The 27158-nt window shown below is 40.1% G+C and overlaps 2 protein-coding genes across 4 annotated transcripts in view; one reads left to right on the top strand and one right to left on the bottom strand.

Moving 5' to 3' along the window:
• Positions 1 to 88: 88 nt before the first annotated feature.
• Positions 89 to 11931, bottom strand: miga1 (mitoguardin 1). The gene is made up of 14 exons (XM_077556594.1): positions 11777 to 11931; positions 10558 to 10726; positions 8842 to 9010; positions 8057 to 8281; positions 7855 to 7985; positions 7633 to 7759; positions 7472 to 7560; positions 6536 to 6645; positions 6391 to 6463; positions 6214 to 6300; positions 4864 to 5097; positions 4729 to 4782; positions 4032 to 4148; positions 89 to 3656 (listed from the first exon to the last, which is right to left on the bottom strand). Exons 2-14 carry the CDS (start codon positions 10648 to 10650, stop codon positions 3435 to 3437), a joined length of 1731 nt encoding a protein of 576 aa, XP_077412720.1. The 5' UTR covers positions 10651 to 10726; positions 11777 to 11931; the 3' UTR covers positions 89 to 3434.
• The window catches only part of usp33 (ubiquitin specific peptidase 33), a 34467-nt gene continuing 15584 nt past the window's right edge, over positions 8276 to 27158 (top strand). The window contains exons 1-8 of one of the 3 annotated variants that reach the window (XM_077556585.1): positions 8276 to 9036; positions 9594 to 9717; positions 15478 to 15575; positions 15688 to 15741; positions 15818 to 15880; positions 25006 to 25146; positions 25321 to 25432; positions 26724 to 26793. In XM_077556585.1, coding sequence (XP_077412711.1) covers positions 15492 to 15575; positions 15688 to 15741; positions 15818 to 15880; positions 25006 to 25146; positions 25321 to 25432; positions 26724 to 26793 — 524 coding nt within the window. In that variant the 5' untranslated portion in view covers positions 8276 to 9036; positions 9594 to 9717; positions 15478 to 15491. Of the gene's footprint in view, positions 9037 to 9593; positions 9718 to 13520; positions 13701 to 15474; positions 15576 to 15687; positions 15742 to 15817; positions 15881 to 25005; positions 25147 to 25320; positions 25433 to 26723; positions 26794 to 27158 lie in introns of those variants that run through there. The other 2 variants (XM_077556583.1, XM_077556584.1) reach the window with 2 other exon arrangements.

Below are 27158 nucleotides of genomic sequence, written 5' to 3' on the forward strand. Positions count from 1 at the left end.
TGACACTGATCAGCATGGTTGTAATGTCAACGCAGACCATTTTGAACATGGACCTAATTTCACGTTGATCGACAAATCACAAGCATCATTTGATGTTGATCGGGATATTTTATTGAACTTGGCGAGCATGAAGTAACATTTGTGCAGCAGTGAAGACAACAAGCCCAACATGAACACTTGGGTATTTTGTGACCCTTTTCGGTCAACTTATTGCACCACGCGTCAGAATGCCTTTTAAATTGTTACTTAATGGATGTACAGTCCAACAAACATCTCAAGTTAAATACAGTGAATTCTGGCCACAAATGACACTCAAAAAATATCCTGTACATAAGTATGTGTATTAAAATAAATACTTTACTCAACACATGCATTTCATAAATAATTTGTTTTAATTGAACTCCCCATTTCAAGTAGTGTTAACATGAGTTAGATTAAACTAAAAGCAGCTCGTATAGTATCCCGTGCTTTCAAACTTCAACAGATAAATTCCTGCATTTTGTCCTCTTAAGGTGTGTAAATTAATCTGCAGTTACGATAATTACTGGATGTGGTACAATTTTCAATTCAACCAAAATGCGAATATAGGTGAGCAAATTTGGGAGGGGGGGCTTTTTCATCTGATGCTACCCACACAGTGATGGCGAAGACCCAGTGCACAAAATGGTTTTCAAGACAAATGTCAACTACACAAATTTACTGTACACCCACTGCCGACAGTATCTCCGCCCTTGCCTGTCAAGTGTCTTCTAATGGTAAGTAGTTTTTACTTTCTAATAGTAAATTTCTCATGCAAATTTGACTGTTGATAACCATAAGTGTTGCTAAAAACATTGCTTGCACAGTCAAAGTGATTCACATTATTTCATGTGATTGAAATAGTTTTGAAACAACCAGGGATGTGATTTTTCCGCTAATTCGCGGAATTACGCTTTTTTTATCTCCCCCCCCCCCAAAAAAAAAAATCCGATTTTTTTTTTTTAGTAGTTCATTGTGTATGCACATGACTCCGACAGATAACATCTTCTGCTATAACAAAGACATTTGTGGTATGCTCTAATATGAGTTACTTTTCATTTGGTCATGATACAATTATTTGTTCATGAAATTTGAACTCTTCAACATTATTTATGTGTTAATTTAGTAATCACATTAGTTAGATATGATGATATTCTCAGTGATAGTTTTTAAAAGCAAAGGCAGTCCAATGTTTTTGAATGTGACTGATTTTGAGTTGACTAAAACTGCCATTTTATATGGGATAGTTCAATATACATTGAAAATTTATGCTGTTTTGTCTATTTCTTTGTCATGTGAGTGCATTGAAAGTACTTAAAAACACGGAAAACCCATGAGCTCCGGCCTTGTCCCCCCACCAAGGCACTGCCCTGGACCTAGCTGGGTGCCAGCGGCCCCCAGACCCCGGCTAAATTTTCAGATCATTTCACTTTGGTCAAATCACATCCCTGAACAACTTGGAAGTCAATGTCAAAGAACAGCGCTCCACTAAGGCTTCGTCTAGACCGAAGCAAATCTCGTGTCCAAAAGAAGACGCTGAGGACATCTTACGGCTGTAATGTATATGCCAAGTCTCGCGTGGCACTGTAGCGCAGCCACAGGGAGTTAACGGAAAGCGTAGAAGAAGACTGAGCGACTTTTTCTAACTTTATTGCAATCTACAGAACAAACATGGCTTTGCATGTAACAAAACATGAAAAAGACAAACATAAGCAAGCTAAGGAGGCTGCGCAAAACGACTGCGGCACGGCTAGCCGCCATTGTTGTTGACCGACCGACCGACTGTTAGCGAGAATTGGCGCATACATCATCAATCTGCGACAATTACGTCATCACCGAAGGAGTATCCTGTATATGGTGTCCAGACGGACGCGTATGCGGCGCGTTTTGAAAGCTTTCCACTCTGGAGCCCGGTTTCGTGTGGACGAAAGGCCTAAACGGTAAGAAACTTGTGAGGATACATCAAAACTGGCTTTCGTGTGGACGGGGTCTAAAATGGTTCCACCACATGTATCAGGGATGTGATTTTTCCGCTAATTTGCGGAATTCCGCTTTTTTTTATCTCCGCCCCCCCAAAAAAAAAATGATTTTTTTTTTTTTTTGTATTTCATTGTGTATGCACATGACTCCGACAGATAACATCTTCTGCTATAACAAAGACATTTGTGGTATGCTCTAATATGAGTTACTTTTCATTTGGTCATGATAGAATTATTTGTTCATGAAATTTGAACTCTTCAACATTATATTAACTTAGTAATCACATTAGTTAGATATGATGATATTCTCAGTGATAGTTTTTAAAAGCAAAGGCAGTCCAATGTTTTTGAATGTGACTGATTTTGAGTTGACTAAAACTGCCATTTTATATGGGATAGTTCAATATACATTGAAAATTTATGCTGTTGTTTTGTCTATTTCTTTGTCATGTGAGTGCATTGAAAGTACTTAAAAACACGGAAAACCCATGAGCTCCGGGGGGCTCCTGGACCTAGCTGGGTGCCAGCGGCCCCCAGACCCCCGGCTAAATTTTCAGATAATTTCACTTTGGTCAAATCACATCCCTGATGTATTGTTGTCATGTGTATAGCTATATGAAGCCTGGACTTGGACAGAGAATTTAAAGCATCATGCAGAGCGGTTGTCATCTTGAATCGGGAGTCCCGCCTCATCACTTATTTTTATTGCGACTTCAAGCATTACTGTGTAAAAAAACAAAACAAAAAGGTAACTTGCAGCATTTTCAAGTTAATATTATTTTTTTAAACAAACGGTTGTCAGTACCATATTTTCTCTCTGGTATGCTCGCCTGCAGAAACACACCCTGAAACTAACAGCTGAAGCATTTAAGCCAGAGGTGCCCAAATCCGGTCCTCGAGAGGCCCTGTCCAGCCGGTTTTCCATGTCTCCGTCCTTCAACGCAGCTGAATCCAGTCCAGTGATTAGTTCATCAGCAAGCTAAACTGTGCAGAAGACGGATATCCTGATCATGAGTCAGGTGTGGTGGGGAGAAACATGGAAAACAGGCTGGATAGGGGCGCTCGAGGACCGGACTTGGGCACCCCTGATTTAAGCTCCAACCGGTGTCCAACCGCCTGCCATGCATACTATGGTATGCTTTATTCTAAACATTCAAGAGGTTTCTAATTAAGCAACGAGTGTAAAAATCTGTAAAAACTGAGTCGCGAAAAAATTAATTGGGCCAACTGCAGTTCTCTCAGAATGCAAGAAAATGCTGGGGACTCTCGTTTCAAGATGGTGAACAAGTCTGCACATCCTCAATAAACTGAGGCTCCCTCGAATGGTTATGTATATGATGGCAAGACACAAAAGGCTGCACCTCTAATCCAGTGGAGCTTGGATAGAGCCTCAAACAGATGACATGACGGGAAATACAGTATGCACTCGACAGCCACTCACTGAATGCGAGCCTCCACGAGGGCGGCGGCGGTGGGCAGGAGATTGAGCACGGCGGCGTTGCAGCCGGTGGGCCGCAGGGCGTCTGCGCCCAGGTAGGCCGTCAGCAATTCGGAGCGGCGGTGCAGCAGGTGCAACATGTCCTCGGCCAGGCTGTCCACGGACGAGTAGCGAACCTTGTCCAGGTCAAATACGTCCTTGAGGAAGTGCACCACCTGATCCTGAACAACCGCAATGCATTACAAGCTGGAAGTTTGGTCTCTAAAGGTGGGATTTTTATTATTATTATTTTTTTAATATTAATCTCTGGTGAATCTATCAAAATGTATCAAGTACAATTGTTAAATCATAATTCGGATTTGATCATTTATGACCAAACAATGAGCTTTTGCGGTTACAAGCTTGTAAGAATATCCTCATGCTCAAGTTAACCAGCTATAATGAGTGTTTTTCATGGCTTACAAATGTTTTACACACAAAGTATTTGCTGTAATTACGAGTGTGTTCGTGGTAAGACCACGCTCCCACTTGGGTACAAATTCGGGTAATATGCATGACATCTTTTCAAGAAACATTACGGCAATGTTTTTGCTGACCTTGAAGAAGCAGCAAAAGTCGTGCAGGGGGCTCTTGGGCCCTAAGAAGCCCCACGCCAAGACGGGACTGATCTGCTCGCACAGGGTGTAGAAGCGGGCGATGAAGCCATCTGGTACCTGGTTTGGACAAGAGTCCACAAACATTGATGACTTGATGAGAAGCTGAAGCCATGTGTCTCTTCAACGATGCCTTTTTTTTTTATACATGGTTCTCAAACCTTTTGGGTCCAGGGATGAGAGAAACATGCCCAGCCGGGACTAGCTCATAATGCTAGTGAACGCCAATAAGGGTACAACTAGATTTAGGTATACGCACTGTTTGCTTTAAAGGCAAAACTTGGGAAGCAACAATCCCTGCGCACTGGTTTTGTGCTCAGGCAAAGCTTTGGCGCCACCTGGTGGCATCTTGGTGTCAATGAAACTATTTTAGATGCTTCATTTAGACTTTAATAGTTCTTTGCCATCTTGTGGCAGCTGTAGTCTATTACGCACCATTTTAGGGAGGATATCGATCCTGTTTTGTTTTTTTTTGTTTTGTTTTGTTTTTTTGCAACAGGGCGTGGTCCCGATCCCTTGCAACTAGTGTGGGTTGCCAAGTTACAGCTCGGGGATCCCTGAGTTTGAGAACCACTGCTCTAGAAAACATGGACAAACTAAATGTGGGCGCTCCATGAAAGACGCTAGAGGTTGCACAAACCTTCATATGCTGCCTCTTCTGCTTCAGCACCGACCAGCAGCTCGATGCCACTGCCTAACAATAACACAAAAAAAAGTGACGCGGTAAGAATTTCCAGCAATCTTAGTCGGTATTGCCCATTTTGCTCCCCCGTACCGTCTCCTTGAACGAGCTGTTGAGCCAGCGGTTGTTGACAACGTTCTGGATGGAGACGGGAGGGTTCTCCAGGTCCTCGAAAGAGTCCATCAGGATGAAGTCCAGCACGATGTCGTAGAAGTTGAGGTGCTTGACGCCACGCGTGGCCAACTCCACCGCTGTATTCTCCCAGTGCTCCGCCTCCTCCAGAAAGCTCATCATCTCCTCAAACACTTCCTCAAATCTCTTTGGGCTCTGAAATCCACAGCGTGCCACGTAAATCATTGTGGGTTGCTTATGGACTCTTTTGTACTGTAACAACTTTAAAGGTATCTAATTGTTTCATTGAATAAATTGGTAACTGCCAATTAACCGATTCATCATTGCTCCGCAGTCTCCACTTTGCTGCAGGACTCCATTCAGTACCATTTTGAAGTGGAAAACGGATGCAAGAAGAGCCAGACACATTGACTTAAGAAGTTGATACCTTCTCATGCAGGTATTCTTACTGGCTGTCATTTGAGTCCCCATATCACTGTATGGTCTACATCAGAGGTCCTCAACCCTGATCCTCAGGGACCGGTATCCAGCCTGTTTTCCATGTCTCCCACAGCCAACACAGGTGGAGATCGTTATCTCTTTGACTGACAAAAACGTTAAATAACGTTTAGTAAAATCCTATGGATGAGTGCCAAAGACGTTAAAAGACGTTTTTTTTCAAAACTGAGGTGAAACTAACCATTTTCTATTGTTGATTACTGAAAAACGTAACAAGGTAGAAACAAACATATTTTTCTGATGAAAGATGAGAGTCCAATCTTTCATTTGGTAGTATGTGTGTTTACATAGTCCAAACACATAATTTTCTGTGGACCTTGAAAGATCAGTCAAAAATGCTTAAATCGGCTGGCACCCACGGCATCCCTTTTCTGAAAACGTCTGGCAGTCAAAGAGTTATCAGCCTTCTCCAGAGATGGCTGATTAGCTGATGATATGAATCACCTGTGTTGACTGTGGGAGGCACGGGAAAACAGGCTGGATACCGGTCCTCGAGGACCACTGGTCTACATCAGAGGTGGGCAATCTCGGTCCTCGAGGGCCGGAGTCCTGCAGGTTTTGGAGGTTTCTCACTTCCAACACAAGCTGATTCCAATCAACATGATCGTTATCAGGCTTATGCAGAGCTTGCTTACGAGCTGATCATATATCAGCTGTGTTGGAGAAGGGCAACATGCAAAACCTGCAGGACTCCGGCCCTCGATGCCCACCTCTGGTCTACATGTTAATCACTATAGCGGCACTACTGTTTCCTGAACTTATGTTAACGTATGCGGTGCGGCAACACAGCCGTGGTCCATACTTCCATTGTACCTTCTGCGCTTTGACGATGATGGATGACAAAATCTTCTTTCCGGTGTCAGCCAGAAACAACCTGGTGGTTCTTTCACGCAGAATGAGCTGCAAACAAAAAACACAACTTCAACCTTCGCCTCCGCAACAGATGCTAAAGAGATGCTAGGCTAGCGGGGAGCATCGGCGCCACCTTACCTGACATGCCTGCCGCACACAGTGCAACTTGGCGAGGAAATCCACGTCGCCAAGGCACCCCACCATCTCCGTCCTGACCAATGTGGACCCAAACCGGTTTCAGCATCCATACCAACATCTGCTCCCGGTGAACACGTTTATTTACCGTAGCACCCTGCAGGAGATCTTGCCCTCCTCCGCCATCTGCAAGGCCTCCTCGTAGAAGGGATGATGAGTCAGCGTGTAGATGCTCCTCAGCTCCCTGTGCTCTGACAACTAGCGGAAACATGAATACAGTATTAATGGGAATGCTACTAATAGAGACAGTCACAAAGGAATACAAACATGGTGGGGAAAAAAAATGGAGAAAGAGGCAGAGGTAAGAACTTTTACAATGCGGGAGAAGAGTGTCAGACAGACACTCACTTCCGCTGCCCTTTCACATCACAGTTGCTAAGGGTGAGCATCACATGACTAAGACAACAGGTGAGCCGTGACAGTCGTTACCTAAGACCAGAGATTTTTCGGCTTAACTCATTCACTCCCGGCTGTTTTACTGGATTTTGACAGATTTTGCAAGGTCCACAGAATATTGTGTTCTATTGCCATAAAACAAACAAACATTGAACCTACCAAAGGAAAGATTAGAGTCTCTTCTTTCATCAGGAAAAAAAAAGCATATTTGTATCTGTTTCCGTTTTGCAGCAATTAGCATTAGAATATAGCTAAGTTTCATCATCATTCACAAACCTGTTGAAAGCACTGGGAAAAATAGCTTGTTGCAACATGGCCCTGGCTGATCTCTTATACTCTGCTGCCACCTGCTGGTCGTTAAAAAAAAAAAAACTTTTTTTTTTTTTAACTGCCGCAACCTCTTCATGTCAAAAGCTGTATCAAAGCCTTTTGTATGCTGTAGCATAAAAATAAAACGTATAAATACGTTTTTGGGAGTACATGACAAAGTATTAAACATTTTTATCGTTTTTTGGGTTTGAATGAGTCAATTCATATTCCAAAAATGCAATATTAATTAGATGACTGTATATACATTTGTGGAGGCGCATGTTGAAAAGACATTTTTTGACTTAATTTGTCCTCTCACCTCAGCTGCGGACACAAAAGAGTCCGTCGAGGCGATGCTGATGCTGTCTCTCAGGCAGGCGTCATCCTGCTCCTCTTGAGACAAAACGTCTGACAGGCAAAACACAAAATGTCACATACTCGTCTTCCCCTTGAGTCATGTATGCGGCGGAAGCGACCGACCGTGGCTGCTGGCGGTGGACGAAGGTTCCGATGTGCCCCCCAACACGCCCTCGAACTCGCCCTGCAGACGGTAAGCCCTCTGCAGCAGCGACTTCAGCCTGTGGACAAACTCTGCACTGATAACATCCTGCAGCCAGAAAAGAAAGGAAATACACAGTTGCGCCTCCAAATTAGAACCAGAACTATAGAAAGTATAAACGATGGTTGATGGAAGACACGTACTTCCATGTTCTCCTCTGCGACGGCATCCGCGGTCTCCGTCTTGACGGAGATCAGGTCGTCGTCCGCCTGCTTGCTCCGGAACGTCAACGCCTCCTCCCATCGCCGTAGCGCCTCTTCAAACAAATCCATGCCTGCCAGAATGCACTTCATAAGTCACCAAATCACGGCGAAGTAGTGCGAGATGGCGTTCAAAGGCGTTTACCCATGAGGTAGAGGTTCTCGGGAGTGGCGACCATGCTGCACATGTCGGCATCGCCCAGTCGGTCCCAGCAGCTCGACTCGACGGCGCAGGTGCCGCTGCTGGACGTGTCCGCGCTGGACGCCAGACTCTCGGAACGCTGCCTGGGGGCTGCTACGGAGGCGGGTGCGAGCGAGAATCCTGACTCGGGGTTGAAGGAGATCGTCATGTTCTGATGACTGCTCTTGCCTGCATACAAGCGTTTAAAGATTATTATTATTATTATTTTTTTTTTTGGAGAGCTCAGGTTCATTCGGTAATTTTACCGATTTGACATTTCCAAAAAAAAAAGGATTTTTGTGTACCTTTCAGGGGCGTGGCTTAGTAAATGAGATCAGTGACTGTTAAATAGGTGGCTTAACTCTTTGACTGCCAAAAACGTTAAATAACGTTTAGTAAAATCCTACGGAGGAGTGCCAAAGACGTTAAAAGACGTTTGTTTCAAAACAGAGGTGAAACTAACCATTTTCTATTGTTGATTACTCAAAAATGGAATAAGGTAGAAACAAACTTTTTTTTCTGATGAAAGATGCGAGTCCAATCTTTCATTTGGTAGTATGTGTGTTTCCATAGTCCAAACACATAATTTTCTATGGACCTTGAAAGATCAGTCAAAATGCTTAAAATCGGCTGGCACTGGGGACAACCCGTTTCTGAAAACGTCTGGCAGTCAAAGAGTTAAAGTGCATTTGTGACTAACTTGAATGAAAAAATGTAAACGATCCTAACCCTGGTCTATACCGCCTCACCATTTTCCGGCGCTGCCGAGGAGAACAACGACTGGACGGCGGCTTGATCCCATTGCGGCGACCCGGCCTTCTTGCGGCCCCGCCTCCTCTGGAAGTGGCGAGCTAGGAAGAGCAGCGAGACCGCACCGAAGGCGGCGGCGGCAACCAGCTTCTTGGTGCCCGCGCTCACCTGATCAAACACATTCACAAGCTAATGTTAGCACTCACAAGCTATTCTATGGGGATGTATTGGTATGTAAAATTGACTTTTTTTAATGGCTTGTACGCTAATAAAATAGTTAGCCTTCCGATTTCCTGCACACCCATAAAGGGTGAAATTAAAACAGCCAAGTAGATATATTTTTGAGAGCATCGTCACAATTCTGCCATTTTCAAGTGATTGATTAATGCTCTTGGTGATGGAAGTCCTGTCTCCACAAACCAAAATATTATTAAGTCTGTATAAGCGTTTGCTTTGTGAGTAGTGGGGGATTTGGTTAAATTATTCAGCGATGACTTTTTTTTTTTGAAAAATAGTGGCTAGAGGGGTCGTAAAAATTGATAAATATAGCAACAAAACTCCCTACACTGAGTAACTGCTTGCTTTGTCCAAAACCCTAGCTCTGTTACTGGGAAAACAAAGTGCAATAAAATGATAAAGTCTCCTTTAAAACGACATTTGAAATAAATCTACGTCACAACACGCACAATTTATAAACACTTGAAGAATATGTTTTCTTAACTGCATGTATAATTATTTACATTTTCTTTAGGAGGTTCCACTGTTCCACATTCTTGGCCATACTGCACAGGACCGTGCGCATTAAACAACACGCCCAAAACAAGCCAATCAGCGCCGCCTTCCGCCAGTCAGATGACGCAACAGGCATCAATGAGGTGAGAGGTAGTTAACTCATCATCATCATCATCATCATCATCATCATCAGGAAAGAACCACCAGGGAGATTAAGCGGTTAAACTAAGTACAATAAACTCAGACTTTTGAACATATAAACTCTTTTCTTTCTTCCTATTCTTGTTTTTCTTTTTTACTTCAAATTATATTTATACTTGTAAAGTGTTTTCTTTATGTTTATATGTTCAATACAACCATAAACCTAAACCTTAGAAGGTTTGTGTAAGACTTCAGAAAATTTATAATTCCCACATCAACACAACAAATTCCAATTTACGCTAAATAGAGCTATAAAATCGTGTTAAAAGTGGGATTTGGCCATGTGTTGTTTTAAACAATTTTATAATACAGTGAAATGTTTTTTTTATTTTTTATTATTGAAGTCGACAGTATGCATGACAGTTAGGAATGTTCTCAAGCCATTGCATGTCTACTTTATTTTTGTTTTTTTGAAGTAAAAGGGAGTCCATTACGTGTCTGTCAGGGCCTCTTCCAAGAGTGAGTAGATTTACATTATGATTAATCCCAGAGTGGAGGGAAAATAAATATCTAAAAAATAGTTTTATTAAAATGGAAGTAAAATTACTATTCATCTTCCAGGCTCTCTTCTGAGATTCGAAGAAGGAAAGTTACACAGCATAAACGTAAACCTTTAGCAGCCATAAATAGACTGACCAAAGTGTAACTCTAATCCTACCCTGAACTCATTTAACCCCTGCTAGCCCACATCCACAGTCTGAGGTAACATCACAGTTAAAGCACCAAGAAGAAAATATTAAAAATAAATAAAAAAAGGGGGGGGGGTTAACTTTATGATGTACCTGCAGCTGTGCCACAGAGCCGCACACGGCCAGCGGCAGATGAATGACGCGCAGGGCAGCGGCCTTGGCCGACAGCTGGGGGTAGTGCGTCATTGCGTCACTCTAGCCATGACGCTGCTGGTCCTCGGTCCTTGGTCCTCGGTCCTCGGTCCTCATGCAAGCGCCGCAACTGCACAGCGGGACATAACAACGCTTTATTACATAACAACTATTACTGTACATTGAAGTTGCAATAAGACCCATTAAGAGGCTGTATAACATGTCAGGCAAACTGTCAACAAATATTTTCGAATAACACTATTTAAAAAATAATAATTTTAAAAAATCCCTATTTGAAATGTAAAATAGATAATCAAGTCCATCTTGGAATATATATCCATTTTCTGAACTGTTTATCGTCACAGTATCTCATCTGACTTTGGCAAGAGGTCACCCTGATTTTTTTTTTTTGTTGTTTTTTTTGTTTTGTCACTTGTCAACCTATCACAGGGCACATATAGATAAACGCAAAGGTGCACAGATGGGATTTGGGAATTGTGGGGGATGGTATACACACACATACCTAAATACTTATGTATACAAAACACAACTTTATTCCTGGAAAAAAAAGAATAAAACTAACATATGAAAATGGTAATATTATGTGGACAAGGCTTGTGATTTTATAGGAAAAATACAAAGTATGTAATTTTACAATAAAGTCACAATGAAGAGAATAAAGTTTTGTTCTGAATTTTATGAGAGTAAAGTCATATTATTACAAGAATAATTACCTAAAATTGAGGACGGAAAACTTAAAATTTGGAGGGAAAAGCATAATTTACAAGGGTTTTGTTCCCCTACCATTTTAAATAAATATAAATTAATATAAAAAGACTTCCTTTTCAAGCTTGGAAATGCCCTATAATAACACGACTTCCTATACAATTTCAAAATAAGGTGCCACGACTAAAGCCCCAAAACCTCCAGCTATAAATATCCACCTAAATAATGCTCCATGGAGCACATCGCAGATTGCTTACAATTTCCGTGTGTTTTTTATAAAATCAATGCCCATAACAAAAATACCTCTGTCCTCATAATTATAGCACCACATGCTAAGTTGCTAACGGTTAGCCAGCTAATCACTCAGTCCAGATATCACCTCGTTCGCCCATCAAAAGACACATTTGTTGGTGTGGACTGTGGATGTGGCAAAATGAACGTTAAAAATCATTACCGCTGCATATGAAGTCTTATTCTCCGCCTCCGCAGCCAGGCAGGCGAAAAGAGTATGTCTGGTCGACCGGATGACCTCCGCAGATGAAGCCGAGTGAAAAGGACCCCGGCTCGGCTAACGTCAGCAAAGGCTAGCGCTACTTTCTGTAGTGTTTTACACGGAGATTAAGCGCCTCCGCTTGACTACATTTGGTATTGCAAGTCAAAGTGAAGGTCGTTTTCACACGAAGCGCAGCTATTACGTAATTCAATCATTGGTGATAAATTAACCTTAACTGCGGATTGTAGTATAAAAGCGCTTGTCTTTTATTACTTGATTAGCACATAATCATCGCATGAACAGATAACTATTTTTTTTTATTGGCTTTTGCAACCCTTTTTTTATTGCTTTATTTAACAAATTGAAATCAAAAGCCAAACATGGCAAACATTAAACAAACAATCATCATCATAGACACAACAATCTCACAATAACGGTAAAGGAAAAGGGGAAAAAAATAAATAAATAAATAAAAAATGCCAGGGGTCTTAAACTAAGAAATGTTAAAAACACCCAAATGAGAACATAAAATTAAGGTCTTTGATAGCGTTCTTATTTTCGGAAGTATCTCTTTCAAAAACAGAAAAAAATAGATTTCGACTTTACACATTTACATGTATGAATATAAAACTTAGCAAGATAAATTAAAAGATTAATCAAATAATATTATTTTTCAAATGAATTGTCATAGTTAAAAAAAAATCGGTAATGAAAGCTCAAAATTACAAAAAATATTGTCCAAAATAAATTTGCAAATGTCTTGCCATAGCTTGCGAGCATAAGTACATTTCCAAAACAAATGCACAAGAGTCTCTGATTGGGAGCCACAGAAGGAGCAGTTCAGATCCATATCATAACCAAATTTAACAAAAAAAAAGGACTTCACAGGATAACAACGATGAATAATTTTGAAAGACACTTGCTTTACCTTGTTCACTAAAAATAATTTCTGAGGCAGGGTCCACATTTTTTTCCCAACATAAATTCTTTACACAACAGTTCCAGTTTGATATTGGACGTGACACAGACACAATATCAGATTGGAAAAAGAAGAAATTCCTCATAAGTAAATAACACTCCCCTGGCCTTGTTTTTTTTTTTTATGTCTACTTTAATGTATATTGCGTTCTTTTATGTGTATCTTTACATTGTTATGACATGAATTGTGCTCAGCCTTCTTGGCCAGATCACGCTTGAAAAAGAGACCTTGGTCTCAAATGAGTACCATTTCAGGGTTGCGGCACTTGCGAGTGTGCTGGAACCGATCCCAGCTGACCAGAGACAGGGTCTTCACCCTGAACTGGTCGCCTGCCAATTAAAGCTCACGTTCACACCTACAGACAATTTAGAGTGTTCAATTATCCCATTCCTACAATGCATGTTTTTGGAATGTGGGGGACATGCAAAAGTCCACACAAGAAGGCCAAAGGCCAAATTTGGACCCGCGACCTTTGACCTGTTGAGGCGGATGTAGTAGCCACTCCCCACTGTGCTGCCCTTATTTATTTTATGGTTGGATAAACGTATTGAGTAATTGATTGACTGTCCACAAAACTCCCAAAAGACGGCTTCTGTTACTCTTTGGTATCTCTAAGGCGAAGCCGCGTTAAGTCCTCTTGTGCCCACTGCTTGTTCTTTGGCTGTGTAGCGGTGGGCTGGGTCTTGGTAACGGCCCGGAGAAGCCTCGCCAGGACGATTTCTCTCTTGTACCCACTGCGTGTTCTTTGATTCGACAAGGCTGTAACGTTAGCAACCACGCAGAACGGCCAAGGAGCGTTTAAAATGTTCAGAAGGATAACGTTTAACACCACAACCAACGCCAATATTTAGACATTCGAGTGGAATATAACCTACGTTGGCAGCAGCGCCGTCGTTTATCGTAAAGGTAAGCACCGACTTAAGACGCCGCCGGGCGGGGTTTTAGTCTAGTATCCTCCGAGGGGGATTGTCGGCTTTCGCTTCGTTCCGCAACGCTATCAGGCTAACGTTAGCTCCATGCTAACAGATAGCTTCTATCCACCATCTCGCGTCACTGTCTTTAAGCAAATTCACCTACTTCTTTATCTTTGTTTTACACCTCCGTGTCTCTCTGTGTGAGTTACTGCTTATTTTTTAAATAAAAGAATCAAACGTGTCAGATTGATGCTAATGCTAAGTGCTAACTGCGCTGTCAAAAAAAAAGAGCCTCGCCTGCTTTTGACAGCTCACCTCCGTAGGCCGACATTACGTACATTTACATCGGTTGTTCCATTGCATACATCAAACAGGGGTTATGCTAACAATTTTGGATTCCCGTCCTCCCCGATATCAACGTGACAGAATTTAACGCGAACGGGCAGCAGGTGACGTTAACATTTTTACAGCATCTGCTCCATAAACTGACACTCGGGGTCCTAATGTGACGTTAACCAATGTGTACATAAACGCACCATCAACGATTTAATGAATAGAGGCAATAATCATGTGGAAGTTGTGGATTGTTGCTCGATCAGGCAGAGTGCCCCGCCCTAGTTTAGCATCTCAGTCCTCTGTGTACTGCTGTATGCCCATTTTACACACTTTTAATAATCTTCAGTTTAACCCCCCCCCCACCCCAAAAAAAGATAGATAGAAGCGGAACGCGTGGTAAGGAAAACCATAATAACAGTAAATTTACGTACGGCGTTATCAGAACACAGGATGGTAGATTAGCCAAAAAATATACTCGAGTACAAGGGCTGTTACTTTATTATAATATGATTCATGTTGAAAAAAATGTAGTCTTCCTATTAAGTATTCAGTTAAAAAAAAAAGAGTCACTTGTTAGTAACTTCGGTGTATTATTGTTTTAATAGAGCATGAACGTTAAATAGACAAAAATATATAATAGAATTCAGAATTTTACAAATTTAGATATTGACCTACAGTATCGCTTCATTTATTTAACATTTATGTATCCAGGTAAGGCAATTGAAAACAGATACTCACTCACAATATTGACCAGGCTGTAAAGTGAAGAATAAAACATTCATCCATCCATCCATTACAAAGTGAAATACATAAGACAACAAACCGTATAGTGTGATACAATTGAATATCAAAACGTTATTTAATTACACGTAACGGCGTAATTGTACTGTGTAGGGCTGCAAAGATTAATAACTTAAATTGTTTCATTACCAAAAAAAATGCATTAAAGCTTCACAGTGATAATTTGTAATAATGTCATTTTACAAGATCCGCCTTGACATTGTCATTTTACAAGAATAGCCGTAATTTTACATGATTTTGCGTTGTAATATTATGATTATTATTATACGATATTAATATAATCACAAAATTCTATAACCTAGCAGCTAGCCCATTTTAAAATGAATGATATTTGTATATTTCCTATGTGAGCTTTGGCACAGGGGAGATTTGAATGCAATCGATGTTGCGACACAACAAATACCAGGTCATTGAGATGCTGCTGTTGATGGCGGGGCCGGCTTGACATGCGGGCTGATAACGACAGTAATTGTTCACATGTGTGATGACTATCATGACTCGGATTTTTCTTCCAACTGTCGTCAAGATCCAGATGACATTCCAAACGATCAACAACGCTGTAGTGATTCCTGTTAAGATAGTTTTATTTGAAAGAGGAACTGACGTTCTGTTTGCACTTTTTTCCTTAGCAGCTGTCGGTTGAGCAATGCCGCCGGCCCCCAGCTGCGACTGCCCCCACCTGGACTGTGTGGGGGAGATCACTAAGGAGGAACTCATCCACAAGTCACATGTGAGTCAGTTCCTTCACTCATTACGACAATGCCTGAACTGAACTGTACTGGTCGAAAGTTGAAACGCAACATTTAGCGCCATGCTAACATGAGTGTCATCATTGTCTCCAGGGCCAATGTCAAGACTGTAAAGTTGGAGGACCAAATTTGTGGGCTTGTTTGGAGGTAAGACAAAAAAAAAAAAAGAAAAGAAAAGTTTTTTTCTTATCCCAAAAATGATGTTATATTTTTGTGTCACTAGAATCGCTGTGCCTACGTCGGCTGTGGAGAATCCCACGTGGACCACAGCACAGGACACTCGCAGGTGAGATGTCTGCGAAAAAGTGGTCTTCTAAAGTTGATCTTAATCTGTGTGGGTGGGGGTTGTTTAAATTTTTCTGTCAGCTAACACAGCCAATCTGTGAATATGTTACTTGAAAAAGATAATAAGCAAATATCAGCTTGTACAATGGATGTGAAATGTACACAATACCCCGTCTGATTGCCATTTAAAAAAAATAAAAAAAATAGTAAGTCATGCCGAAACAAAGTGCCCCTGATTAACCCCAAATAAAAATTATATGTTCTAGCAGGATTTCCCTGATATTTTTGTAGTTACAGCAAGAGAGAGATCTCATTGTTAATGTTCACAGGTCATTTAGAAAAAGGGTACAAAAGGAGTTTGAGGTGTTAATGGAAAACTGTGAAGGCAGTCGTCAACGAGTAGAGAAAATATGGTACAAAACTGACATTGCCAAGAACTTGATATCCTTCCAAAATCCATTAAAAGGCTAGTCAGTGACGTCGAAGGAGCTGCAGAAATTGCTGGCAAGTATTGGCTGTGACAAGTCATCTGTCTTTTTCATGTCTGGGTTGGGGGGACAAGATGGAAGCTTTACAGTTGTGCTTGAAATGTTAGGGTATGTCAAATTTAGAGCACAACTGTAAATATACTAAAGCGAAATGTTGCCTAATAACACAAAAATGCTATGAATCGTCACCAAAATTCACATCTAATTCTCTACACGTCAACTTCAACCTCCAAAAACATCCGAACAATTCCCACGGTATTTTGGATCTTATGGGCATTAAACCTTTTTCCCACCACACAACGTGCTCATACGTTAACTAAACCTTCAAGCACAACTGTATCTTAAAGAATGAAAAACACACTTGAAATATCCCCAACACGTGGGAAAATGTGTTGCAATCCGATGAAACCAAAGCTGAATTTTTTGTAATGAATAAAAAATGTATGTTTGGCATAAACACAATGTTGCTCGTCACCAAAATCAACACTGTGGCGGTTGGAGTAACATGCTAACTTAACATAACATTTCAGATCTAAAACTATTTCACATAAAACATTTCTCTCATCTTTTTGATGGAAAAACAATTTGACACAATTCCAGTATATCAACAATTGGCTACTATGGCTCCATGCTATGATGAGCTAGTAAATTAGCCAGCATGAGTTAGCGGTCGGATTAACATTATTGTTGGAACGGTATAGCCGTTGGCTTATTGTTACATTATAACTATAATTGACTTTTTTTCCTTTTTTTTTAACCTTTCACTTTGAGCCCACCTCCTGTCTGTCCCATGTTGCATAATTTTCGTCCCATTTTTGTTCATGAACTAAAATATCTATAGATTTTAGGCCAGTTTATATTAAGTGAAGTACATTTTCGTTTCGTCTTCATTAGCCGACGGAAATGCATACTGACTTAGTCCCAGTTATTATTTATTAACTCATTCACTGCCATTGACGGCTATAGACGTCAAAAATTCATTTGAACTATTTCTATTAGTTTAGTTTTTTCCATTTTTGTTAACAAGAGTATGAAAACCTAGAATTTTTTTTTTTACATTTAGAACAGATATAAAATGTGTGATTAATCGTGAGTGAACTAGTGAAATCATGCGAATAATTACGATTACAAATTTTAATCGCCTGATGCCCCTGATTTTTTAAAAAAACATTTTTAAAGAAAAGATTAGTAAAAAATTAGGGGCGTCATGCGAGTACTATTTCTAATCGTAATTAATCGCATGACTTCACTCGTTAACTCACGATTAATCACACATATCTGTTCTAGGTTTTCATACTCTTGTTAACAAAAGTGGGGGAAAATTTTAAACTAATAGAAATAGTTTAAATGAATTTTTGACGTCTATAGCCGTCAATGGCAGTGAATGAGTTAATGAGGATAGTCCAGTCTAGTCTAGTTTCTGTCCAGTGAAAAATGTGTGTTGACGAAATTACTTTTGTTTAGTTTTCGTTGACGAAATTAACACTAGTTCTAACTAAGTCAGATTTGGAACTGCTAGAGATAAAAACAAAACAAAACAAAAAATCAGAAGACTACTGGTATTAGGACTACTGAACTTTATTTGCAATTTTAACTTGAAATTGTGGTGTCTGTGTGCTGACTCACATTTAACATGAGTTTGAATTTCATTGGTTCATTCTGAATGTAGTCACATCCTAGTTATGAGTGTGTGCACAATTGTGCAATCACATTATGTATCTCGTTTGTTTATTTTTACTTCCTGTCTTGAAAAGATGTCGTCTTCATTCAGTTGTCGGCCACCACAAAAACCTAGCATTTGTCCAACTCCTGATACGTTTGTGTAGACATTTTACATCCACTGTAGGTATTAAATTGGAATTGGCCACTTGGACCTGCAGCATAAATCTAACCTGAGGCGTCTCCAGTGCAATTTCACGAGTGGCTCATCTATTATTAATCGCGATTCCTCAGGGAAGTGTGGGGGAGACGGAGCGGTGCTGCCACTCGCACGTTTACAGGATCCGTTGTTGGCTGGGCTTTTTTCTTTTTTCCTCCTTTGGTTGCCTCATTGCTAAAGCGATATTAATGCAAAGTCATCATTTGCTGTGCCTCCAGAGAGACTCTGTGCTCCTTGAGCCAAATGAAAGATACATTGGATTTTGTGTGCGTGTGCGCACCTGATGGGTAATGCTGGCGGATTGATTTGAAAGCACCGTGATGTCCTTCCATCCACCTAACTTGATGGATTAAGTAGCAGTTTGATTTGTTCTTGAGTTAAAAGGTAACAATTTGGCCCACGTACGCTGCAGTAAGGGATGGAAATGCTAAACATAAAGTGATTTTCTTTTGTGTAAACAGGAGCAGACTTTGTGATGTTTAAAATGACCCATGAAAAATGTCAACAGTAAATTGTCTGAAATCCCAACAATATAATGTTTGCAATAAAAAACACACTAATATACTAATACTTAAATCTTTTCTTAAAAAAAAGTGAAACATCTAATTGCCAGCTGTAAATTACAACCATAAATGAAAGAAAACTAAATGAATAAAAATAAACGCCTTACATCTTTTCTTTTTATAAAACCGCAACAATAATACTTTGTCTTTCTTATTTATTTATTTATTTGTTTAAAAAAAAAAAAAAGAAAAAAAGATTCTAAAGAACTCCACTGCCAATTGCAGCAGAAGCACTCGTCTGAATTGTTATGCCATAAAAACACCAACGCCACTTGTTACTGCTTGTTTCCCATAATAAAATCTGTTCTGGGGTCAGACTGTCGCCATAATAAAACCTTTATTCACTGCACAGACTTTAAAAACAGTTACATGTTAACATTCTATTAAAGGTCATACTCGTGTGAAAAATTAATAAGCCTGTGCCTTTTAACTCTTTGACTGCCAGACGTTTTCAGAAACGGGATGTCGCCAGTGCCAGCCGATTTAAGCATTTTTGACTGATCTTTCAAGGTCCACAGAAAATTACGTGTTTGGACTATGGAAACACACATACTACCAAATGAAAGATTGGACTCTCATCTTTCATCAGAAAAAAAAGTTTGTTTCTACCTTATTCCGTTTTTCAGTAATCAACAATAGAAAATGGTTAGTTTCACCTCTGTTTTGAAAAAGACGTCTTTTAACGTCTTTGGCACTCCTCCATAGGATTTTACTAAACGTTATTTAACGTTTTTGGCAGTCAAAGAGTTAAAGTTGTTGTTTTCCCTCATGGCACTTCTGATTTCATTAGTAAATCACTACCTTTACTGCACTAATACGCAGTAGATGTCGTTTAGCCTTCTATTCTTGCCGCGATATCAAGTATCGAGTATTAAACTGCCATGCAACACATCACACTGACTGATGCAAAGTCCAATAAATCCACATATCAAAGCGCTTAATAATGTCTGTTATAGTTCCTCTCATGAATCATTTAGGACTCCTTCTTTTGTTGCCTGGGCCTCTTTCCCTGCTGCTGTGTGACCGCTAATGTGGCCTGCATCAATAATGCACACGGGTGGTCGACCATCGCCGTCACAACCATCTCCAAAATACGAATGAATGTCGTTTCAGAGACACGTATTCACCAATGTGCTGCAAATCAGAAGCTAATGTTGTTAACTAATGCTAATTTGTGCATATGATAACAAAACTCAGTACAGCTCTGCTTACATTTCGCTTTGTGTTCTAGCAGGGGCGTCACTAGGTTTCATGGAAAGCGGGGGGGGCGGGGAGGGGGGGGGTCAAACGTTGTCCTCGAGGGCTGTAGTCCTGCAGGTTTGGGATGTTTCCCTTCTCCAACACAGCTGATATATGATCAGCTCATCAGCAAGCTCTGCATAAGCCTGATAACGATCCTCTTGATTGGAATCAGCTTGTGTTGGAAGAGGGAAACCTCGAAAACCGGCAGGACTTCGGCCCCCTTGAGGACCGAGTTCGCCCGCACTTGCCCTAGGAAATGCACAGATGGACAGATATAAAAGGAATTCAATACAAGTTAAAGTCATCATCAGACTTGAGGTGTTATTTCCGTCAGACAAACATATGAAGCATTTTAGTATACGAAAAACGGTATGCAAAAAAGGTAACTGTTGTCATAAAATGAGTTTATCATTTTCAAATAATTAAGATACATTGAATGAATTATTAACTGATCAACAGAGAGGCAAACGACACAAATTTGACTTGAAGCACAGTAACTCCTCCCAAATACTTACATACATTTCGGTGCATATGTAGAAGGAAAATATTACTCAATGACTTTAAATATGAAAGTAATATTAAAGTGTGAATTTTTTTTCAGGTAAAAAAAACTATGCTTTTCACCATGCCTATGATTGAGATGTGTCAAAGTTTTTAACACCAAATTTTTTTTATTACACTAAGATTTATTTACAAATTTTAGTAATCTCTAAAATGTAAACGTTTATTTCCGTACTTTGTAGGTGTCTTTAGTTCTTATGAGTTTTTTTTTTTTTTTTTGCTTTAAAATATTGTACTTTTAATTATGTAAAGCAGACCGAGTTTCCTTGTGTATGACATGTGCTATAGCTGTCTGCCTTAAATTTGTTTTCAATATCTCCACTTTCTGATCATTACGCTAAGGCTAAATTAGTCTTCAATGATGTACCTTGACTGACATGTTTCATATACATAATATTAAATCCATATTGAGTTTTCTATGATTTTTAGACTCTCACTGTCTACACTCACGTAGGTATCGCTCCACACTTGCTCTCTCTACTCATCGTGTTGTTTCCTACAATTCAACATGGGTGGAGGATTAGTATTGTCAATTATATTATTATCATCATCCACTGACGACAACCATAAGTGAATGATCTTTTTACTTTAGTGTGAATTCAAGCACTAAAGTTCCCTCTGAAAACCCACTTCATCTGTATATCACATGTATTGTAAAATAATTATTAGACAATATAGCAATCTGCTGTTCATTTCACTTTCTGTATAGTATATATTTAAGGTTTTTGATTTTTTTAGTAAAAAACAAAACTATATATATATATATATATATACACAGCATTGTGGTCTAGTGTTTCGAACAGAGCAAATTTACCTAATCACTTTTTTATTTATTTATTATTATTATCGTATTATTGTATGTTTATGTTTTATTGTACTCAGGTCAAAGCCCTGTGTAATATAAAAGTATATATTTTGCAGATGTTTGCGTAAGGAACTATGTTAAGTCTTGGGAGGAGCTTCATTTAGTAGCCCTGTCTAATAAAACGTAGAATTTTGCTGCCATTTAGTGGCATCGATAGGCACTTATTAATAACTATATTGGGGGCCATCAATTACTCATACTGTACATTTTTATGCGTGTCAGAGCAGTAATTCTTAACCTTGTTGGAGGATGCGCATTTACCAAACTAGTGTTGATTTTATCTGCCATTTTTAAATTTAGCCTTTTTTAGTAGAGTTTCAATCATGCGTGTTAGTTTTTATTATAGTTAGTAAACATCATCCCGTTTTTATTTAGTCAATTTTTAGTCGACTATAAATCTAGCATTTTAGTCTTTATTTCAGTCCAAGAAAACTGAATTTTATTGGTCTAGTTTTAGTCAACAAAAAACGTCAACGTTTTAGTCAGGACAATCATTTAAGCCCTGTATTTATTTATTTTTTGACATCAAATTATGTTGAACATTTCGGATCCAAAACTATTTCACATAAAAATGTATCTCATCTTTTTAATGACAAACAACTTAACACACAATTACAGAATATCAACAAGGGGCTACTATGGCTCCATGCTATGAGCTAGTAATTTAGCCAGAATTAGTTAGCGGTCGGCTTAACATTATTTTTGGAACATTGTAGCTGTTGGATTGTTATGTTATAACTATAATTTACTTCTTTTTTTAACCTTTCACCGCAAATCCACCTCCTGTCTGTCCCAAATGTCTGTGCATGTTGCACTTGCTAGCTAGCGGCAGATTTAAAAGGGGGGTGGGGGGAGGGGGTGTCAGTGTGTGTCACAGTGACAGATTAGCACAGACAAGATTTTACAAAATCATATCATTTTATCTCGTTTTTCTTCATGAACTAAAATGTCCAGTTTTTATCAAGCGAAGTACATTTTTGTCTCGCCTTCATTAGTCGTTCAAAGTACATACTTATTTGGTCCTAGTTATTGTTTATTAATGAGGGTTTTAGTCTAGTCTAGTTTTAGTCCGGTGAAAAATGTGTTGGCAAAATCATTTTTGTTTAGCTTTTGTTGATGAAATTAATGCTACACTGAACCATTCTTTATTGAAAAATTTTAAATGATTATTTTCAAATTCAAAACATAGGCATATACAGTGAGGAAAATAAGTATTTCACCCCCTGGTGATTTTGTGAGTTTGACCCTTTACAAAGAAAGGAACGGTCTATAATTTTCATGGTAGGTTCATCTTAACAGTGAGAGACAGAATATTAAAAAAAATCCCAGGAAATCACATTATATTAATTTTAAACATTTATTTGTCTTTTATTGAGGAAAATAAGTATTTCACCCCCTAGCAAAACATGACTCAGTACTTGGTGGAGAAACCCTTGTTGGCAAGCACAGCGGTCAGACGTTTCTTGTAGTTGGTCACCAAGTTTGCGCAGATCCCAGGAGGGATTGTGGCCCACTCCTCTTTGCAGATCCTCTCCAAATCCTGAAGATTTCGAGGCTGTTGCTTGGCAACTCGAAGCTTCAGCTCCCTCCACAAGTTCTCTATAGGATTAAGGTCTGGAGACTGACTAGGCCACTCCATAACCTTAATGTGCTTCTTCTTGAGCCACTCCTTTGTTGCCTTTGCTGTATGTTTTGGGTCATTGTCATGCTGAAACACCCATCCACGACCCATTTTCAATATCCTGGCTGAGGGAAGGAGGTTCTCACCCAAGATTTCCCGGTACATGGCCCCATTCATCCTCCCCTCGATCCGGTGAAGTCGTCCTGTACCCTTAGCAGAGAAACAGCCCCAAAACATAATGTTTCCACCACCATGCTTGACGGTGGGGATGGTGTTCTTGGGGTCAAAGTCAGCTTTTTTCACCCTCCAAACACGGCGAGTCGAGTTGATGCCAAAGAGCTCGATTTTAGTCTCATCTGACCACAGCACTTTCTCCCAAGCCTCCTCTGAATCATCCAGGTGCTCATTGGCAAACTTCAGACGGGCCTGTACATGTGCCTTCTTGAGCAGGGGGACCTTGCGGGCACTACAGGATTTCAATCCATTACGGCGTAGTGTGTTACCAATGGTCATCTTGGTGACTGTGGTCCCAGCTGCCTTGATATCATCAACAAGCTCCTGCCGTGTAGTTCTGGGTTGTTTCCTCACCTTTCTCATGATCCGGTTCACTCCACGAGGTGAGATCTTGCGTGGAGCACCAGACCGAGGGAGATTGATGGTCAATTGGTGTGTCTTCCATTTTCTAACTATCGCACCAACAGTTGACTCCTTTTCACCCAGCTGCTTGCTAATGGTCTTGTAGCCCATTCCAGCCTTGTGCAGGTCTACAATCTTGTCCCTGGGTCTGTGGGAGCCAGAATTCTTGCTGGTTGGTAGGGGGTGAAATACTTATTTTCCTCAATAAAAGACAAATAAATGTTTAAAATTAATATAATGTGATTTCCTGGGATTTTTTTTAATATTCTGTCTCTCACTGTTAAGATGAACCTACCATGAAAATTATAGACCGTTCCTTTCTTTGTAAAGGGTCAAACTCACAAAATCACCAGGGGGTGAAATACTTATTTTCCTCACTGTATAGGGTTTACTGGTAAACAAAACGAACATGGAGAGTTGCCTTTTCATCGAATTTTCAACTTGTATTCAGAAAGTGTTCTTGTATTCCCCATCTCCATGCATCTTAAATAAATGTTTCTTTAGTTTTGCTCAACTTGGCATTGCAAATTATGCAGTTAGACGCTGACTCCATCACTCGCCGCTACTGTTTTCTTAGATGGAACCCATTGGCAGCAGATAATGAAAACAGCAGAGGCCCCAGAATTGAACCCTGTGGAACACTATACATTCCTTTATACATGCCAATTTATATTGCACAAATTTGTCTGACTGCTTTTTTTGTTGTTGTTGTTGTTGCTCGACATAGTATGAAGAAATTCGAATGAGAAAATCACGACAGACCATCACAGTAGTCAAACGCCGACTACTGAGTGCACCAAATTCCCTGCAGGACAGATAGGCCAAAAAAGTCGCTTGTGTGCTTGACCTCCGACGAACCCCTGCCAAAAAGTCCCACAGAACCACACGCGTGCTACCAGGGGTCGAAATCGGCCCATTGAAATGAATGGCGGGCTACCAGGGGTCGAAATTCCCCCATAGGAATGAATGGTGGGCGACCAGGGGTCGAACGGGGGTTAAGAACGGCTGTGTTAAAACTTGGTTCCACAGGTAACTGCTATAATCCTGCTATAGCTTGACGATTGTGGATCTTCACTTAGGCTTTCTGTCAAGTCATGAGAGCAGATTCACTCAATGTAATTCATCACATTATCACTGTTGCACACTTTCAAAGAATCATTTTTTTTGACAAATTTTCAGATAAGACTTACTTTTTATTTATTTTCATCTCAACTCCAAAAAAAATAAAAATAAAATAAAAATGATGATGAATTTGTTATTGTCGCACGCAGGAGACCGGCCACAACCTGACGGTGAACCTGACCACGCTGCGAGTGTGGTGTTACGCCTGCGGCAAGGAGGTCTTCCTGGACCGTAAACTAGTCCCTCAGCCCCCGCAGTCCAACAGCAAGCCTCTTGCCTCCTCACAGCAGGTACATATCTATCACCTACCTCATGTCCCCTCCCTCTTATCATTTTTCGAATGTGACCACTTTATTACATAATTGCTTTGTTGCGTAACAATGTTTTTCTCTTGGATTTGAGCTCTGCCATTGTCCAGATAACAGATGTTGTTGTTTTTTGTGTGCGCGTGTACTTCACTGAAGGGTAACAACAGAGCCTCCCCGGTGAGCCCCGCCTCCCTCCGCGTGACCCCCAATGGCGCTTGCGAAGACCTTGACATGGAGACGGAGGAAGAGGATGACATGCGTGCTCGAGGTGAGCTGTTCTGTAGTTATACATGATGTGCACAAGACACTTGAGCTCCTTTAGCGCTGGCTGTGTAAATTGAATTTTAGGTCACAGAAAAATACATTTTTGGGATTTAGGATTTAATAATAGATTACAAAAATAAATGTTTTTCTAAGAGATTTAAATTAAATATTTTAAAATGTAGGTATTTTTCTCCCAAACACAAAATAAGCCATTCTTTGGAAATCTTTGTTTTTGAACATTTTACCAAATTGATTTTTGCAATGAGCGGATAAAGAGAAAATGGTATAAACATTTCTGTTTTATTTTCGATTATTTTGACCAAAATGATCACGATTTTCAGTATTGTGACAATATTGCTGAAATCAGGGATGTGATTTTTCCGCTAATTCGCGGAATTCCGCTTTTTTTTTTATCTCCCCCCCAAAAAAAAAAATTCCGATTTTTATTTTTTTTATTTTTATTTTTTAGTAGTTCATTGTGTATGCACATGACTCCGACAGATAACATCTTCTGCTATAACAAAGACATTTGTGGTATGCTCTAATATGAGTTACTTTTCATTTGGTCATGATACAATTATTTGTTCATGAAATTTGAACTCTTCAACATTATTTATGTGTTAACTTAGTAATCACATGAGTTAGATATGATGATATTCTCAGTGATAGTTTTTAAAAGCAAAGGCAGTCCAATGTTTTTGAATGTGACTGATTTTGAGTTGACTAAAACTGCCATTTTATATGGGATAGTTCAATATACATTGAAAATTGATGCTGTTGTTTTGTCTATTTCTTTGTCATGTGAGTGCATTGAAAGTACTTAAAAACACGGAAAACCCATGAGCCCCCAGACCCCCGGCTAAATTTTCAGATAATTTCACTTTGGTCAAATCACATCCCTGTGAAATAAATCTAAGCCATTGTTGTTTACGTTAAGCAAAGGGAAAAGTTTGATCTGGAGATTTTACCTGGGATGTAAAAGACAGCGGTGGATAAAAGCTGCATCTTCCTTTTATGAGTGTGAAGCGACAATTTTTCATGGTCTTTTTGTGTTGGCTGGGTGAAGTCACATGCTTCTTTGTCTATTTTCACTTGTGGTTTCTTCCTAATAGGGCTCCGTGTTCTGTAAAGGGCAACACCTGCTTTGGCACTACAGCGTCTGACATATTGGCAAATTGTTATTTGAATGGGATGAGATTTGACAAGACATTTTTCTAGCCTCGCCTGCCACAGCGACTTAGAACTACTTCTGTTTGTGATTGTTTGCTTCACTGCACTCCCTCCTCCCTTCCCAGGCTTGACCGGACTGAAGAACATCGGCAACACGTGCTACATGAACGCCGCTCTACAGGCCCTGTCCAACTGGTGAGGCGATGACTCTGCGCCATATTTAACTTCACGGTGCTCGTTCATTTTGCTTTCCCTCCCTCCACACGCACACACATTTACACACAAAGACGCCGCAGTGCACCGCTTGTAAAAGAAGCCCTATTGTTACTCCCCGCGGGCTTGTCTTTGTTATTGCTTCTACCCTTTGTGATTGGCCACTAAATGTAACAACAATCCTATTTTGCAGCACTGCATGCCCGGAGGCTGGTCAAATTTAGCGTGCAACAGAAAAGCCGGGTTTAAATTTGCAAACGAAATCACTTGCCACAAGTGAGTGGGAATACTCTGCGTCTTAATGTTAATGTCTAGTTTGTCACAAGTTGCTAAAGAAAGCTACACAC

The sequence above is a fragment of the Vanacampus margaritifer genome, chromosome 2 (genome assembly GCF_051991255.1).
Source record: "Vanacampus margaritifer isolate UIUO_Vmar chromosome 2, RoL_Vmar_1.0, whole genome shotgun sequence".
In the NCBI taxonomy this organism is placed as follows: domain Eukaryota; kingdom Metazoa; phylum Chordata; class Actinopteri; order Syngnathiformes; family Syngnathidae; genus Vanacampus; species Vanacampus margaritifer.